At 38.3% G+C, this 15766-nt stretch overlaps 1 protein-coding gene across 4 annotated transcripts in view; it reads left to right on the plus strand.

The window, feature by feature from the left end:
- Positions 1–14355, plus strand: part of LOC127787338 (protein transport Sec1a-like) — a 39251-nt gene extending 24896 nt beyond the window's left edge. The window contains exons 15-21 of one of the 4 annotated variants that reach the window (XM_052315322.1): positions 10104–10223; positions 10337–10414; positions 11641–11834; positions 12106–12196; positions 12295–12384; positions 13498–13596; positions 13878–14336. In XM_052315322.1, coding sequence (XP_052171282.1) covers positions 10104–10223; positions 10337–10414; positions 11641–11834; positions 12106–12196; positions 12295–12384; positions 13498–13551 — 627 coding nt within the window. In that variant the 3' untranslated portion in view covers positions 13552–13596; positions 13878–14336. Of the gene's footprint in view, positions 1–10103; positions 10224–10336; positions 10415–11640; positions 11835–12105; positions 12197–12294; positions 12385–13497; positions 13597–13804 lie in introns of all 4 variants that reach the window. The other 3 variants (XM_052315321.1, XM_052315320.1, XM_052315323.1) reach the window with 3 other exon arrangements.
- Positions 14356–15766: the final 1411 nt, after the last annotated feature.

Genomic DNA, 15766 nt, shown 5'->3' on the forward strand with positions numbered 1-15766 from the left:
GCAGCTACTCACATACTTATGGATGTCCTTCTTCATCCCTTGCCAATAGACACTAGCCGTCACTCGCTTGAAAGTCTTCAAGAACCCCGAATGACCCCCGAGACTGCCATCATGTCCCTCATGTAGAATCAAAGAAATGAGAGAGGACCCTTTCAGTAAATATAACCTTCCTTTGTATAGCAGTTGGCTGCCCACCCACTGAAAATTGGGTTGGAATCAGGATCAATTTGCAGATCCTTGATAATTCGCTGCACCCTGTCATCTGCTTCCACTTCTTGGGCCAATTGATCCAGTTGAACCACTTTGGGTACTGTCAAAGCCATTAAGGTTGCTGTATGGTTGATGCTTGATAACCCATCGATTGCCTTATTCTCCAATCCCGGCCTATAATGTATCTCAAATTGAAATCCTATTAGTTTTACCATCCATCTCTGATACTCGGGGCTCACCAACCGCTGTTTCATCAAGTATTTGAGGCTCTTTTGATCAGTCTAAACCTCAAACTTCCTCCCTAAAAGATAATGTCTCCATTTTTGCACCGCAAATACTATGGCCATCAATTCCCGCTCATAAACTGATTTCGTCCTTCCTAATTGGTCGGTGACCCTGCATTAAAACAGCCCCCATGCCTTCCCCCGAGGCATCCGCCTCGACCACAAAAGGTTTTCCAAAATCTAGCAAGGCTAGAACGGGCAGGGAAATCATCTTCGCCTTAAGCTGTTGGAAGACTTGCTCATCTGCCCCATCCCAATAAAAATTATTCTTCCTTAATCGTTCAGTTACGGGTCTTGCCATCTTGTCGTAATCTTTCATGAAGCGATGATAATATCCCGTGAGCCCCAAGAATCCTCTCAATTCCTTCATTGTTGTAGGAGTAGGCCACTCTACCATCGCTTGCACCTTAGCGTGATTAGTTGACACACCTTGTTGGGAAATGATGTGGCCTAAATATTCAACCTCCGGCTGCCCTAACAAGCACTTTTTCCTATTAGCAAGAAGCTGATTTTCTGCCAACACTTTTAAAACACAACGTAAGTGCTTTGTGTGTTGCTCTAAACTCCTACTATAAACCAATATATCATAAAAAAAAAACAATACAAATCGCCTTAAATACTCCCTGAAAATATCATTCATCAGCTATTGAAAAGTTGTGGGTGCGTTTGTCAACCCGAACGGCATAACTAAGAACTCATAGTGGCCCTCATGTGTCCGGAAAGCTGTTTTGGGAACATCTTCCGCCTTGACTCTAATCTGATGGTAACCAGATTTTAGGTCCAGCTTGGAAAAAACCATAGCCCCATGCAGCTCGTCCAGCAGCTCTTCAATCACCAATATAGGGAATTTGTCGGGAATGGTTACTTTGTTCAAGGCCCTATAATCGACACAAAGATGCCATCCTCCATCCTTCTTCTTAACCAACAACACCGGGCTAGAAAATGGACTGCAACTTGGCTGAACAATCCCAGCCCCCAACATCTCACCCACCAGTTTTTCAATCTCATTTTTTTGCATGTAAGGGTAACGGTAGGGCCTCACATGTACGGGTGCGGTTCCAGGAATCAGGTTAATAGCACGGTCCTTTTTTCTGCATGGCGGCAGCCCATCGGGATCAGAAAATACCCCTTCAAACTCTTCCAGCACCCCTTGCAACATCCTTGGGATTTTCCACTGTTTTTCTTCAAATTCTGCTGTAATGGTCCCCAATTCCAGCAGCATCCCCTCCCCACTTCCCTTAAGAGCTTTCATCATGGCCTTCAAGGACACCATGGTTTTACTTAAGCTTGGGTCTCCCTGTAGTGTTACAGCCATACCCCCCACTTAAAACTTCATTATTAAAGCTTTCCAATCCACATTCATTTTCCCCACTGCGGCTAACCACTTCATCCCTAAGATCACATCCGAGCTACCCAACTCTAAAGGAAAAAAATCCTCCACAATTTGTAGGTTTTGTAGATTCAGTTTCACCCCCTTACAGATGTCGGCCCCTTGCACCACCATTCCCGTTCCCATAATCACTCCATACCCGGCAATTTCTGTTCTTAACAACCCCAACTGCTGCACCAGCTTGATTGAGGGGCGCTCCATCAATAAGCACTATAACTGGCTGCCCTTCAATATCCCCTTTCAGCTTCATTGTTTGTGACGTTGACAATCCAACAATTGAAATCATTGAGATTTCAATGACCTCACTCCCTTGCCCCAATTCTTCTTCCCTCACTTCCCCTATTTCCACCTCAACTCCTTCCTCTTCCATTTCTTCATCATAAATCATCATAACTTGCAGCTCCCTGTACTTACATCGGTGGCCTATAGAATATTTCTCATCACAACGAAAACATAGGCCCTTCTCCCTTTTGGATTTCCACTCACCCTCGCTAAGTCATTTAAAAGGGACATTGCTGCCACTCCCAGCCATTGGCAGCTTGCTACTCGCCTGACTAACGACTCTCGAATGAGGAGTCGAACTTCTTGACCGTATGGGAGAGGGTTGATTTACGTGGGTTGTAGAGTGGGTAGGAAAATTACTCCTCGTTGGCCCAAACGTCCTACTGCAATTGAGCGTGGCTACATTTTTATCCTCGATACATTGAGCCATCGATATGATCTGATCCAACCCCCTAGGCTGTAATACCCTTATCTCAGCCCTTACTTCCGGTTTAAGGCCATTAATGAAATGGCCTTCCAAGAACGCCTCAGAAACTTCGGACACTGGCACAACCAAAGTCTCGAACATCAACCTGTAATCCTTGATAGTCCTTTCTTGCCGAAGAGCCAGGAACCTCTCCTCTAGCAACCCCTCTTGGGTTGGACGAAATCGGTTAAGAATCCCCTGCTTGAGCCCCTCCCAACTACGAATTCCCCTACGCTTGGACTCCCACTGAAACCAAGCGAGGGCCCATGCCTCGAAGCACAACGCAATGGACTCGATCTTCTCATCATCGGATAACTAATTGATTGCAAAGTACCTCTCCCCCCAGAATATCCATTCGTCCGGATTGTCCCCCTCAAAGGTCGACATCTCCATCCGGCGACCTCTTCCTTCTTATCGCCATCCCACGCCCATGCCACCCTCCATTCTCCGGTTCATGCCAACTCCAGGGGTCACATCGAAATCTTAGGTAACCTCCATTGGTCACTCGCCTCCATGGGTCTTAGCCTTCCTCTCTCATTCATGTTCATCCCACCTTGTTCGCATGATGGCGAACTATTCAAGCATCTTTGCTACGTTCCGGTCTATGGTTTGAATCTCTCCCCTCATAGTGTCAACCTTCTCCTCCAGGTCCCCCACTCTCTTGCTTAAGTTTACCATGGTGATCAACAACTGCTCTGATACCAAAATGTTGGGATTCCAACGAATTGTTCTGAAATTCTATTGATCTACTCAAATCCGATTGGAAAAATTACACAGCTCAAGAAAGAAAAATAGAAAAAGAAAAAAAAAAAAAAAAACAAGAACACCCAGGGCGTTCGAGAGGCCCCAACTCTCCAGAATCCTTCTACAAAATTCCACCCCTCTCTCTCACTCTCTTTCTCTTATTTATACCCCACCCTACTCGGCATAACTGCCTCTGGCAGCACATGCTGGTTTGTTACACACAAACCAGCTATTTCCCTTACTACCCTCCACCCTAGCTTACTGTTACGCAAGTCCCCCTCACTTTACCCTCACTTTACCCCCCCTTGCCTCTGCCCCTTGGGCCACCTCTGGTAGGTCCAATGGACCGAGGGCCTATCATAATCCTCTTCCAATGAAGAATACTCAAGTTCCAATTACTCCAACAGCTCTCGATAGCCATTCACTCCAAATCACTCTACATAAGCTGAATGGAACCAACTTCTGAGAGTGGTCCCAATCAGTTATGTTGGTAGTTACAAGAAAGGGAAAAATAGGCTATCTAACAAGAGCTATTGCAAAGCCAAGCCCCGAGTCAGCAACTTATGGTGTATGGGAGGCAAAGAATGCTATTGTTATGGCCTAATTGGTCAACTCCATGGAACCCCAGATTGGAAGAACTTATTTATTCTACAAGAAAACTAGTGAGATCTAGAAGACTGTCCAAGAGATCTACTCAAATCTTGAAAACACAACCCAAAGTTTTCAAATTCGATCACTCATTCTAATCACAAGATAAGGTATTAATTCAGTCACTTAGTATTACAATACTTTAACTGAATTATGGAAGGAGATGGACCTTTTCTATGAGATTACATGGGAGTGCTCTGCTGATGGAAGAAAATATGACAAGATTATGGAGAAATAAAGAGTATTTGACTTCTTGCATGGCCTAAACTCAGATTTAGATGAAGTAAGAGGCAGATTACTCGGGACAAAGCCCTTCCCATCTATGAAAGAAGTGTTTGTTGAAGTAAGAAGAGAAGAGAGTAGGAAGAAAGTGATGTAACCTACATCAGGGCATTCAAACAATGAGGGATATACTCAAAACTCTACCCCGAATATATCACATGTAAAATTTCCTACCACAACTAAAGAGGAGGTCCAAAAGGATAAACAATTGTGTGACCACTGCAATAAGCCTTATCATACTGGGGAAACCTACTAGAAGATCCATGGAAAGCCAACAAATTGGAAGTCAAGGAATCAGCGAAAGGGAGGTCAGTCCACATACAAGGTAGAAGCTGAAAAAGGGAGTTCAACTACTGTCACCTTAACAGCTAATCAATTGGAGGCCCTACAGCAGTTACTAAGCCAAACTAAGGTGAATAAGGATGAAAATGCAGACAACAATACTAATCCAGTGGTATCCTTGGCAAAACAAGGTAATACAAGTCACTCTCTACTCTGTCAAAGGTTTTCGACAAACTTTTAGATCATAGACATGGGAGCATCAGATCACATGACAGATTCTCTTAAAATTTTATCTAATTATGAACCTTGTGATCAAGGCATTGTTGCTTTTATGGCTGATGGTACAACCTCCTTAGCCCAAGGAAGAGGAACAACTTACATAGTAGGCTTAACCTTAAAATCAATACTTTATGTACCTGACTTAAAACGTAACCTACTATTAGTAAGTAAAATAACTGAAGAAAGGGACTGCTCAGTAACATTTTTTCATTCTCATTGTGTTTTTCAGGACCTATCCTCGGGTAAGATGATTGGAAATGCTGAGGAGAAGGAAGGACTTTATTAGATTTCAAGACTTGATCACCTTACCGAATTTATGTCATCTATTCAATCCTCTTTGGCTACTGTTTCAAAATCTGAAATAATGTTATGGCATCAACGATTAAGACATCGTAGCTTTGAGTATCTTAGGGTTTTGTGTCCTTCTCTTTCCAGTAATAAAATTCAGAATTTTTATTGTGAACATTGTATTCTTGCAAAACAAACCAAGAGCTCACATCCTAATCATACCTATAAACCCTCAAAGCCATTTCATTTGATTCATAGCGATATTTGAGGACTAGCTAGGACTCCCCGCCTAACAAACTCTCAATGGTTCATCACATTTATTGATGACCATACAAGAGTTAGCTGGGTGTTTCTAATAAAAGACAAATCTGAAGTCTACTTTGTTTTCAAAAGGTTTCATCAAATGGTTCAAAATGTCTTTCAATCATCTATTCATATATTGAGATCTGATAATGGTCAAGAGTACTTCTCCAATGAATTCAATCAATACCTAATCGAGCATGGTATTATTCACCAAAGCTTGTGTCCTTGTAATCCCCAACAAAAATGGGGTAGCTGAAAGAAAGAACCGCCATCTTCTTGAGACAACAAGGGCCCTAATGTTTACTCAATCAGTTCCAAATGTCTATTGGGGAGAAGCTATTCTTATAGCAACCCATCTCATCAATAGACTTCCTTCAAATATTCTAGAGTTTAAAACTCCCTTGAATGTCTTTCTTGAATTTTTCACTCACCATACCAGAGTTCTAAACTCTCTTTCTCCTAAGATTTTTGGATGTACTATTTTTCATGCAAAAACTAGCTCACAAAATCCAAATTGGACCCAAAAGCACTCAAGTGCATCTTTGTTGGATACTCTCCTACTCAGCAAGGATATAAATGTTATAATCCCACTACCTAGAAATTCGTTGTGTCTTGTGATGTCTCTTTTATCAAGCATAACCATTTTTTCAAGACAACTCTTTGTAGGGAAACACCTCCAATATAGAAGATTTTTGGAGCTCAATTATGCCTATACCTGATTGTTCCTCTCCTACTTCACCCACTGCTCCATTACCTGCCCTTGTCCTTAATCCTGAAAGATCTCATGCTATTCTTGAATTCAGTTCAGATTCTATTCCTCCAGCCCTAAGCCATCAAGGGGGAGAGAAAGAGAACACCAAAATTCAAGAAGATGATTAGGCCCAAAATAAATCACCACTAATGGTTTATTCCAGAAAGCCTCATGATCCTCAACCAACCAAATTATCTAATCCGGAAATAAGTCTAGAAAATGTGGTTGCAAGAGATACTGAGGCACAAAACAGACTGGAAGATGATCCAAGTATCCCAATTACTCTAAGGAAAGTGATAAGATCATGCACAAAACACCCTATCTCAAATCATCTTGGATACTCAAGATTATCTCCTCAATACAGATCATTTACTGTCAGTCTTGATAGTGTGGCTATTCCTAGAGATATTTATCATGCACTACAAGATGAAAAGTGGAAGGCAACAGTCATGGAAGAAATGAAAGCTTTGGAAAAGAATGATACTTGGGAAGTTGTGGGGCTACCAAATGGAAAGAAAATAGTAGGTAGCAAATGGGTGTTCAATGTGAAGTATAAATTTGATGGGAGTATTGACAGGTACAAGGCAAGACTCGTAACTCAAGGATTTACTCAAACACAGGGCTTGGACTACGAGGAAACGTTTGCTCCAGTGGCTATACTAAATTCCATTCGGGTATTGTTATCCTTGGCAGTAAATCTAGGCTGGAGACCACATCAATTGGATATCAAAAATGCTTTCTTGAATTGTGAGCTAGAAGAGGAAATTTATATGAGAATACCACCTGGTTTTGAGAAAAATGACACAGAAGAGAAGGTATGCAAGCTTAAGAAATCATTGTACAGTCTTAAACAATCTCCTAGGGCATGGTTTAAGAGATTTAGTGATACCCTACACCAGCTTGGATATAAGTAAGGACAGGCTGATCACACTCTCTTCACAAAGATTGAAAATGATGGAAGAAGAACAATTTTGATAGTCTATGTAGATGATATCATCATCACGGGAGACAATAGCCAAGAGATTGAAAAATTAAAGTATCAGCTGAGGGAAGCATTCAAGGTAAAAGAATTGGGAGAATTAAGATACTTCCTTGGATTGAAAGTGGCTAGAAGTAAGAAAGGTATCTTCATATCTCAAAGGAAATACATCTTAGATTTGCTAAGAGAAATAGGCAAACTAGGGTGTAAACCAGTGAGTACTCCCCTAGAGCCCAGTTAGAAGAATAAAGAAGAGAAAGAAGAATATCAGGTTGACAAATGGAGATATCAACGCTTAGTAGGGAAGCATCTACCTATCTCTCACAAGGCTAGATATTGCATATGTTGTAAGCTTTATCGGCCAATTCATGTGCTTACCAACTAAAAAACATCTTTGAAGCAGCTTACCATATCCTCAGGTATCTCAAAGGAACACCTGGGAAGAGGCTGTTGTTAAAGAAAAATCAGGATAGAGGAATCATTGGCTATGCAAATTTTGATTAGGCAGGCTCTATTGAGGATAGTAGATCCACATCAGGATATTGTACCAAGTTGTGAGGAAACCTAGTGACATGGAGAAGCAAGAAACAAGAAGTTGTTGCTCGTAGCATTGCAGAAGCTGAGTATCGAGCCATTGCTCAAGGGATTTGTGAGATAATATGGATGGAATGATTGATGAAAGATCTATCCATGCATATATCATCTCCTAAACTACTCTACAGTGACAACAAATCAACTATCAACATTGTAAATAATCCAGTACAATATGACCAAATGAAGCATGTTAGAATTGACAAGCATTTTTTCAAGCAAGAGATGGAAAAAGGAGACATAAGACTCACTTATGTTCCTACTGAAGATCAAGAAGCAGATATCTTAATTAAAGCAATGAAAAAACAAGGTTTTGAATCACTTAGAGGCAAGCTAAAAATGATTGACATCTATTCACCAGCTTGAGGGGGAGTGTTGAAAGGAGATAAGAAAGAATGAAAGGCATGGGAGTGCAGATAAAGATAACAGAGAAATCCAAACTAAAAGATAAGAAAGAATAAGGATAAGTCAGTCTCGAATTATCCAGATTCTTGCTAATCTAAATTTGTAAATTAGATAGCTAAAGTGATGTAATCTACTCCTATAAAATAGGAGAATAATTAGGAGCTTTTTGTATATAAGTTTCACAGATCAATGAATCATTCACGGTAGAGTGTTCTCATAATTCTTCTACCTAATTCTTTCAAAGTCAGATTTCAAGAAATTCCTCCAAGTAGAGTTTTCTGCTACCTAGCCATAATCTTCCAAATTGGCTGTCAAAAGGTGGCTGAAACTCCTCAAAAGTTGAGGGATTTTTCTCACTGGCTAGAGAGAGAGGACGCCATGCTGAAGTCTACAATTTGAACTTGCTGATCCTTCAAATTTAGAGCACATGTTAACCAGCTTTGATACCAAATTGAAAATCAGGGAATAATACAGCTGTATTAAAAATAAATTATCTTGTCAATATTCCTAATAATCAGCTATGAACCAATCATCTTAAATTCTATCAGCCAACAGGTGGGCTATTGTATGGGGGGAGTGAAGAGGACGATTCCTTTTCTCCTACATTTTGTTGTTTTTGTGCATCAATTAACAGTAAATGTAAAACAGAATGGTTTACAAGTCCCTGCCTTATAGAGATGAGCATTATACAACATAGGAAAGATTTAAACAGAGGAAATATTAGACTATACACAAATAGGAAGTTTCCCAAACATGAATAGGAAAGTTCCCTAAACACCAATTTAGAAATCTCCAAAAAACAAAAGATATGATCAGCTGCTGAATGAGGATACTTTGACTAACCACTCTCTTTGAGAAGCTAGTCCAAGATATCCCTAGTTTTCCTTCGGGAATCAACAGTAAATTATTCCAGGCATAGGAATCTCATCACCAGAAATTAGATTCCTGACAGATTTTCATTTAATCTCCTGTTCCTTCCTTCAAAATAGGATCTGAGTGACTGACCAAATAAACGTATATTATTTGGAAATAAGGTACAAGTATAAGACTTGTAGTTTGCATCTAAGTCAGGGTTAGAGAACTGGATACACAAATGTTAAAAAGGTGTGATAGAGATGGTGCAGGAGACTTCTAAATTCACAAAGCCATGAGAAAGGTGAAACAAAAAAAGGCTAATTTTGTTCTTATTCATCCCAAGTTTCATGAACTACTACTTGCTCTACTCTTTCAACACGTAACTTTTACAAACGCATATTTTTATTTTCTTACTGTTAGCAGGTGCCATTACTGGTTTCATCTTGATCATTGTGCCTCCTTATGTTCCAATGCCATGTCTTTGAGGCCTTAAATTATAGGCCCCTTGCTTGACATATATAGAGTTGTGACTGGTATTTGTGTTGATAATCATATTCATCAATTTTCATCTTAAATAGATCAAGTCTAATTTTGAACTGAAGTAACCAATAAGCTAAGTCTTTATTCTTTACATTCATTTAATATCTTTCTACAAGAAAGCTAAAATATATATCATCAAACAACCACCTTTAGAGGGGGGGGGGGGGTTCACATTGATTTAATTGATGGAATATGATTGTTATGTTATTGACCTGTTTGTACCAGATATCGCCACTTGCTGGATGCCCCTAAGACTTGTCAAACTCACAACCAAACATGTCCTATCTTTTCTTTTGTTGTATGGAATTGAAAATACTTTGCAGACCTGGCAAAACATATATCCAAGAAGAAGAAAATGTAGGATTCAAAAACACAATAAAAAATATAAGTATATTTCGTGCCAGTTTTCCATTTAAGATTGTTGAGCTTAAACCTTGTCCCATAAACCCTCCCAACTTGTTAGATGTGTTTGTATTTGTGGTGGAAATTGATGAGAAACTTAGTTATTTCTTTTTTCTTCACAGTTAGCTAAATTATCACATGATGATGAGAAGGCTATAAAAAACATGAGGACGCTTGAGGGATCGGATACCACCAGGAAGAAAACAACAGGGGGATTCTCTCTCAAATTTGACGCTCATAAGGTAAACATAAAAGGCATATGAGATGATTTTTCAAGATCAGCTCATGCCACCAAGTTGCCTTGTTAGTTCATGGAATGGTTTGGCAGTAGCTAAACTTCTTGTTTGATTATTAGAGGAAGCATGCAGCACGGAAAGATCGGACAGGAGAGGAAGAAACATGGCAGCTTTTTCGATTTTATCCCATGTTAGAGGTATAAATTACAGTCCTAGAGCCCCCTTATATTTATTCTTGGTCCATATAGATTAGTTTAATTGATACTTTGTGCCCCTGGATTGTTGCAGCATTAGCAATGAGTGTTTTCCTCTTATCACAAAGTTATGCTTATTTAGCTGTAACTGATCTGGAAAATCGATAAAATGAGTACACTGTTATCTTCTCTTCCATGATCCCCAAGAGAGTGTTAACCAAATCATGTTTTAGTAGTATTTTAGGCTTTGTTATTCAATCAACTTTTGATTTGCATATGCTTGGTTATTGGTGCTTAAATGCATATTCGGACAAAAAGCCAGGTATCTTTCCCTTTTGAGATTTTATTTCCCCATTTCCATAAAATTCTGATCTATTACTGAAACCATTGCAGATAAATTTTCTTAAATTGATTTAAAACTCCTGACATTCTTAGATAAAAGCAAGATAAAAGGTCTTAAGTTATGAACAAATGTGAATTTTGTAATAATTTTGTCATCCTAATCCAAAAACTGGATAAAATTGTGTGGAAATATTGATTAAAGAGAAATGTATCAAATGACCAGATCTTAGTTTCTTTTTGAGAAATAATTGGCACTCCTAGAAGAGGAGCTTGTTGATCATGTTGTTTCTTCTCTTATTATAACTCAGATAATAATGCCAAAACTGAAAACATGATCATCCTGTACTGTTTGCAGAACATTGGAAAATATGTCTCTGTTGATTTTGCAATATAATGCTGTGTTCATTTACCTTAGTGCATTGCAACCTTTATATTTTCTCATGGGCATAGCCTTAGCTTCTTTTCTTGTTACGTCCTCATGTAGTTCAGTCAGAAAAGGAACCACTAGTTCTATCTAGTACTCTGTAGAAAGATTCGCAACAAGTTCTGGATTCTATTAATCTGTGATGAAATGCAAAAATGTTGTAGCAGTTAAGATATCTTTTCCCTTCCAATATGAAGGCACTATAAACCATGCAATTAATTAGGTGTATTGCAACATGGTGTACTGGAAAAGGAAGTTCACAAAATTTTTCATAAAAAAATATGACTGCCTTAGCAGCAGCTCGTGCACAGTCAAACCCCTAAGGCAATATTTTTCCGTTTCTGCACCTAAATATCAAGTTGTTTTTATGTTCTCTGCATGTAAATCACTCTTTTAACCTGTAGTTTACGAATAATAATTTTATGATCAAGCTTGCCTATATTTGACATATGTGGTTTCTTAGGAGTTGCTCGAACAACTTAGCAAAGGTGACTTACCAAAGGATGAGTATCAGTGTATGAATGATCCAAGTCCAACCACTGGGCGAAGCCAGAGTGCATCAGTAAGGGGAAATCAAAATTCTGCTCCACACTCCATGAGATCAAGAAGGACAGCAACATGGGCAAGGCCACGTGTGTCTGATGACGGATATTCAAGGTACTCAAACAGCTCTTTTTTATATGCCATGTAAATTTTCTTTATGCATAGCGTGCATATGTGAACTAGAATCTCCTAAGGCTTAATAGTTCTTTAGATCCATATGATTTTGTTCTATGATCTGTTTGACTCTTCATGATATTGCATGATGTATTCATATCACTATCAGCACAGAGATTCTCGAGTTAGTACTGGAAAGAACCCAGTTTCCCACCCCTAAAACTAATGTTCTCGACTTACAAGTTCTTACCATACCTATTGCTTTTGGTAGTGATTCAGTTCTGAGAAGTGCATCTACTGACTTCAAGAAGATGGGACAGCGCATTTTTGTATTCATTATTGGTGGAGCAACTAGATCTGAGGTAAAATACTCACAATTTGATATCATAGGTGTAGTTTTTTCTGTGTGTTACACTTTGGCACTTAGCAGATTGTGGTTTGTTGATGATACTCTGCCCAGCTACGGGTGTGTCACAAGCTCACAGCAAAGTTGGGGAGGGAAATTGTCTTTGGTTCATCTAGTATTCTTGATCCAACTGAATATCTGACGGTATAGTTTCCATTCCATGTTCCTTTTCTATTCCTTCTGTTGAATTATTAACTATCATCTCATCAAAAAAACTTAAGTTACAAATAGAGGGTTAACTTTGTCTTTTATGTTTTTTTTTTTTTCTCTCAACACACCCCTCACGCGTGGTCAAGCTTCATTATATAACTATTCCAAACACATGCAACAATTTAAATATTGGGTGGTAAAGTTTGAACTCAGGACTTTTGCCTGCTCTAATACCATATTGAATTATTAACCACCCTCTTATCTAAAACCTTAAGTTGTTAGATAGAAGGTTAACTTTGTCTTTCACATTATTATTTTTTTACTCTCAACACCTTCTTTTTCTTATTTTCATGGCACTTAAGTCCATAACAATTAGCATTACATTTTGAAACTTATTGCAAATTTAAGCCTTAAGAGATATATCTTGCTGGAATCTTGTCTGCCTCACTATTACCATTGTTATCATTGTTGGAAGGATGATACTCCATTTCAGGAAGACATAGAACTCAAAAGTACAGGCTAATTGGCAGGCCACATTTTCCCAACCACAGTAAATTTTTCCACAAACATCTCAATGTGAAGCCTATTCATTTTTCTATAGTTTCTTGGTGAACAATATATTCCATAGTTTAATATTTACATATTAAAAAATTATTTTAGCTATTACAATTTGCAAGGTAGATATAGCATGCTTGTGTGGATATTAGTTCAAATCTCTATAAGAAAAATCAAGCTTCTCTGTCACTGAATTTTATTGTTGCAAAGTTAGAAGCTAATGAAAGCTCTATGAGTCTGTTTGGACTTGCACTATTAATCCATATATGTTCTTAATGAAACACCATATTAAAGCTTATCTTTTGTAAATTTTGAATTTGAGATGAATATATCTTTTGTAAATTTTGGAATAGATGAATCATGTTCTTTAACTTCAAGAAGAGTTCAGCTGCCCGTTGTTTGCCCTATATCAAGTGAGGCCGTTTTTTTTCTTTTAAATATCTATCACCTGAATGTTACCATGGGACTGGAAATATTGTGCCCTACTATAAAATTGAGTAAGTCTATCATCAACTGTTCAACTTTTTTTTTTTTTTTTTAAACTCATTGCAGAAACTGAAGATGCTGTCAGAAAAGGAACTCTCAATTGATGACATCAAAATTTAGATGGTGTATGGGGATTTGTAAATGCTTTTTTCTCACCATCAACAGGTTGGTCTTCTTGTTATTAGATATATGCATTTCTTCCCTCCCTCATTCATTTGCACACACACGGAAATATATGCATTATGTTCATATGCTAGTTTTTGCTAAATATAATCTATATTTTTTGTATTCAAACTGCAATGAAAAATTCTTGTCATCAATGTTTCTCGATCCAAGAAAAGAATTTCATAATGATGAAAACTATATAATGCAGCTAAGTTTGGAACTGAGGAAGTAGATCAAACAATGACTCGTTGATTCTTTTGCTGCTTTCCGTGCCTGAACAGCAGAACATTGAATTTTTGGAAAAGGCTAGCATGCATTCAGTCTACATGATTCTAGAAAGTTTATATTTGGCCATAAAGGAGAAAGTTGGTCTGTCACACATAGCAATTGGCTGAGCGATCCGCCTGCTTCTCTTTCAGCTTGATATCTCTACTTTCTCTATACAATTTGTTAGAATGCCCCACAGAAATTAGAGTTGCTTATTCTTGTCATAGTATACGAAATTGGGCCTGTCTTATTATGTAAACATGTCGAATGAGTCAATCTCAATTAGCAACCTTTGTATAAGATGGGCATTTTGATATTTGATTGTCTTGTCCATGGTTTTTGGGTTAAATGAGAAAACATATTGCCTTGTATTAAATGCATCAGCAAATGTTCAATTTTGAGTTCAGACTCTGAACTAGAATCTGACTCCTTCAAATGTATCAGTAAATGTTTGATGCCATTGGTTCATGGTGTTTCTGAAACTATTTTCTTCTTTCAGCGCCTAGATTTTCAATAATGCTTAAGCCACTTGCTTAGTAAAGGGCATCTAGATGCCACTGGTTCGTGGTGCTCACTGCACTAAACTCCCTACTTTGCAAGGGTCGGGGGAGGGATATTTTTTACACACAGCTTTACTCGTTGCAAATAAATTGTTTCTACAAGTCAAACATGTAACCTTTTGATCACAAATGAGCTACCTCAGACATTCGTTTAGTAGATTTAGCTACATATTTTAGCTAGGTGTCCTTTCTATGATGACTTGAATGTTGAAATGGCGGTGGATGTTTCTATTACATTATGTTGATGAATCTCCTTTGTTAGAGTATGTATGAAGTTGCTTGGCCACAACCATTTTTGTCCTCTCTGGTAAAGATTTGTGTTCAGTATTCCACATGAACTGTGATGAGTTTCAACACAGATGCAGAATGATCATATGGTCATGCACCTCAAGACAATCTGATGTGGTTTAAATGAACAAAATATTGTTCTATTTTGATACAATTTTTCTGACAGAAATCATGGAAACTAGGGATGAGCAACCAGTCCAAACAAGAAGCTCCCCATGTGACCAAACTGATTTACTCTTGGACCGAACTGATTCAGTCTATTGGCTCGGTCCAACAGTAGACCGGCAATTTTTTCCCCCTGTTTAATGTGAATTTAAAAATATATACATGCATATAAAGCACTAATATATATACAATTGATCAAAACAAAAATAATAATTATTTAACATTCAATAATCATTAAATAATATTGTGTGTGTGTGTGTGGAGAAATAGAATCGGTTTCAAGTCTGGACTGAGATCAGACCAGAAACTGAACAACCCAACATTCAAATCGAAAACTGGACTGGGGAGGTTCAGTCCCGAACCGAAACAGTCCAGTTTTCCAGTTCGAATCGATTTTTGCTCGCCCCTAGTAGTGACATCTTTGCACCTTTTTGTTCTCGATGAATAAATATGAAAAAAATGGTAAATCTAATTTCATATAACCACATCTTGGAAATTACACTAACTTTCCCCTATTAAATGGATGTTAAAATGAAGGCAAAAAACATAAATAAATCTAATGCATTTAGGAGGCACATGCTTAAACCTTAATATAAAGAAGAAACTTTATTTATTTATTTATTTTTGCTAAGTAGATAAAACTTTATTTGACAAGAGAAAAGTGTAGCTTCCCATCGATACATGAAACCCTAGCTTCATTTCTTGTTGATATGCCTCTATCCTTGAAAAGGGAGTCAGCCCCAACAAGCTTATAACCTTGATTGTCCCACTCCAATTGCATAGAATACGATATCCCACTATCATCATCCTTCAAGCTAATGGCCACAAGTTTGCCATCCACAAGCTTCCTTTTCTGGTCTTCTCTCAAATTCGGATAGATGGTTTTGACA

This window comes from Diospyros lotus, chromosome 12 (assembly GCF_014633365.1).
Source record: "Diospyros lotus cultivar Yz01 chromosome 12, ASM1463336v1, whole genome shotgun sequence".
NCBI lineage: Eukaryota > Viridiplantae > Streptophyta > Magnoliopsida > Ericales > Ebenaceae > Diospyros > Diospyros lotus.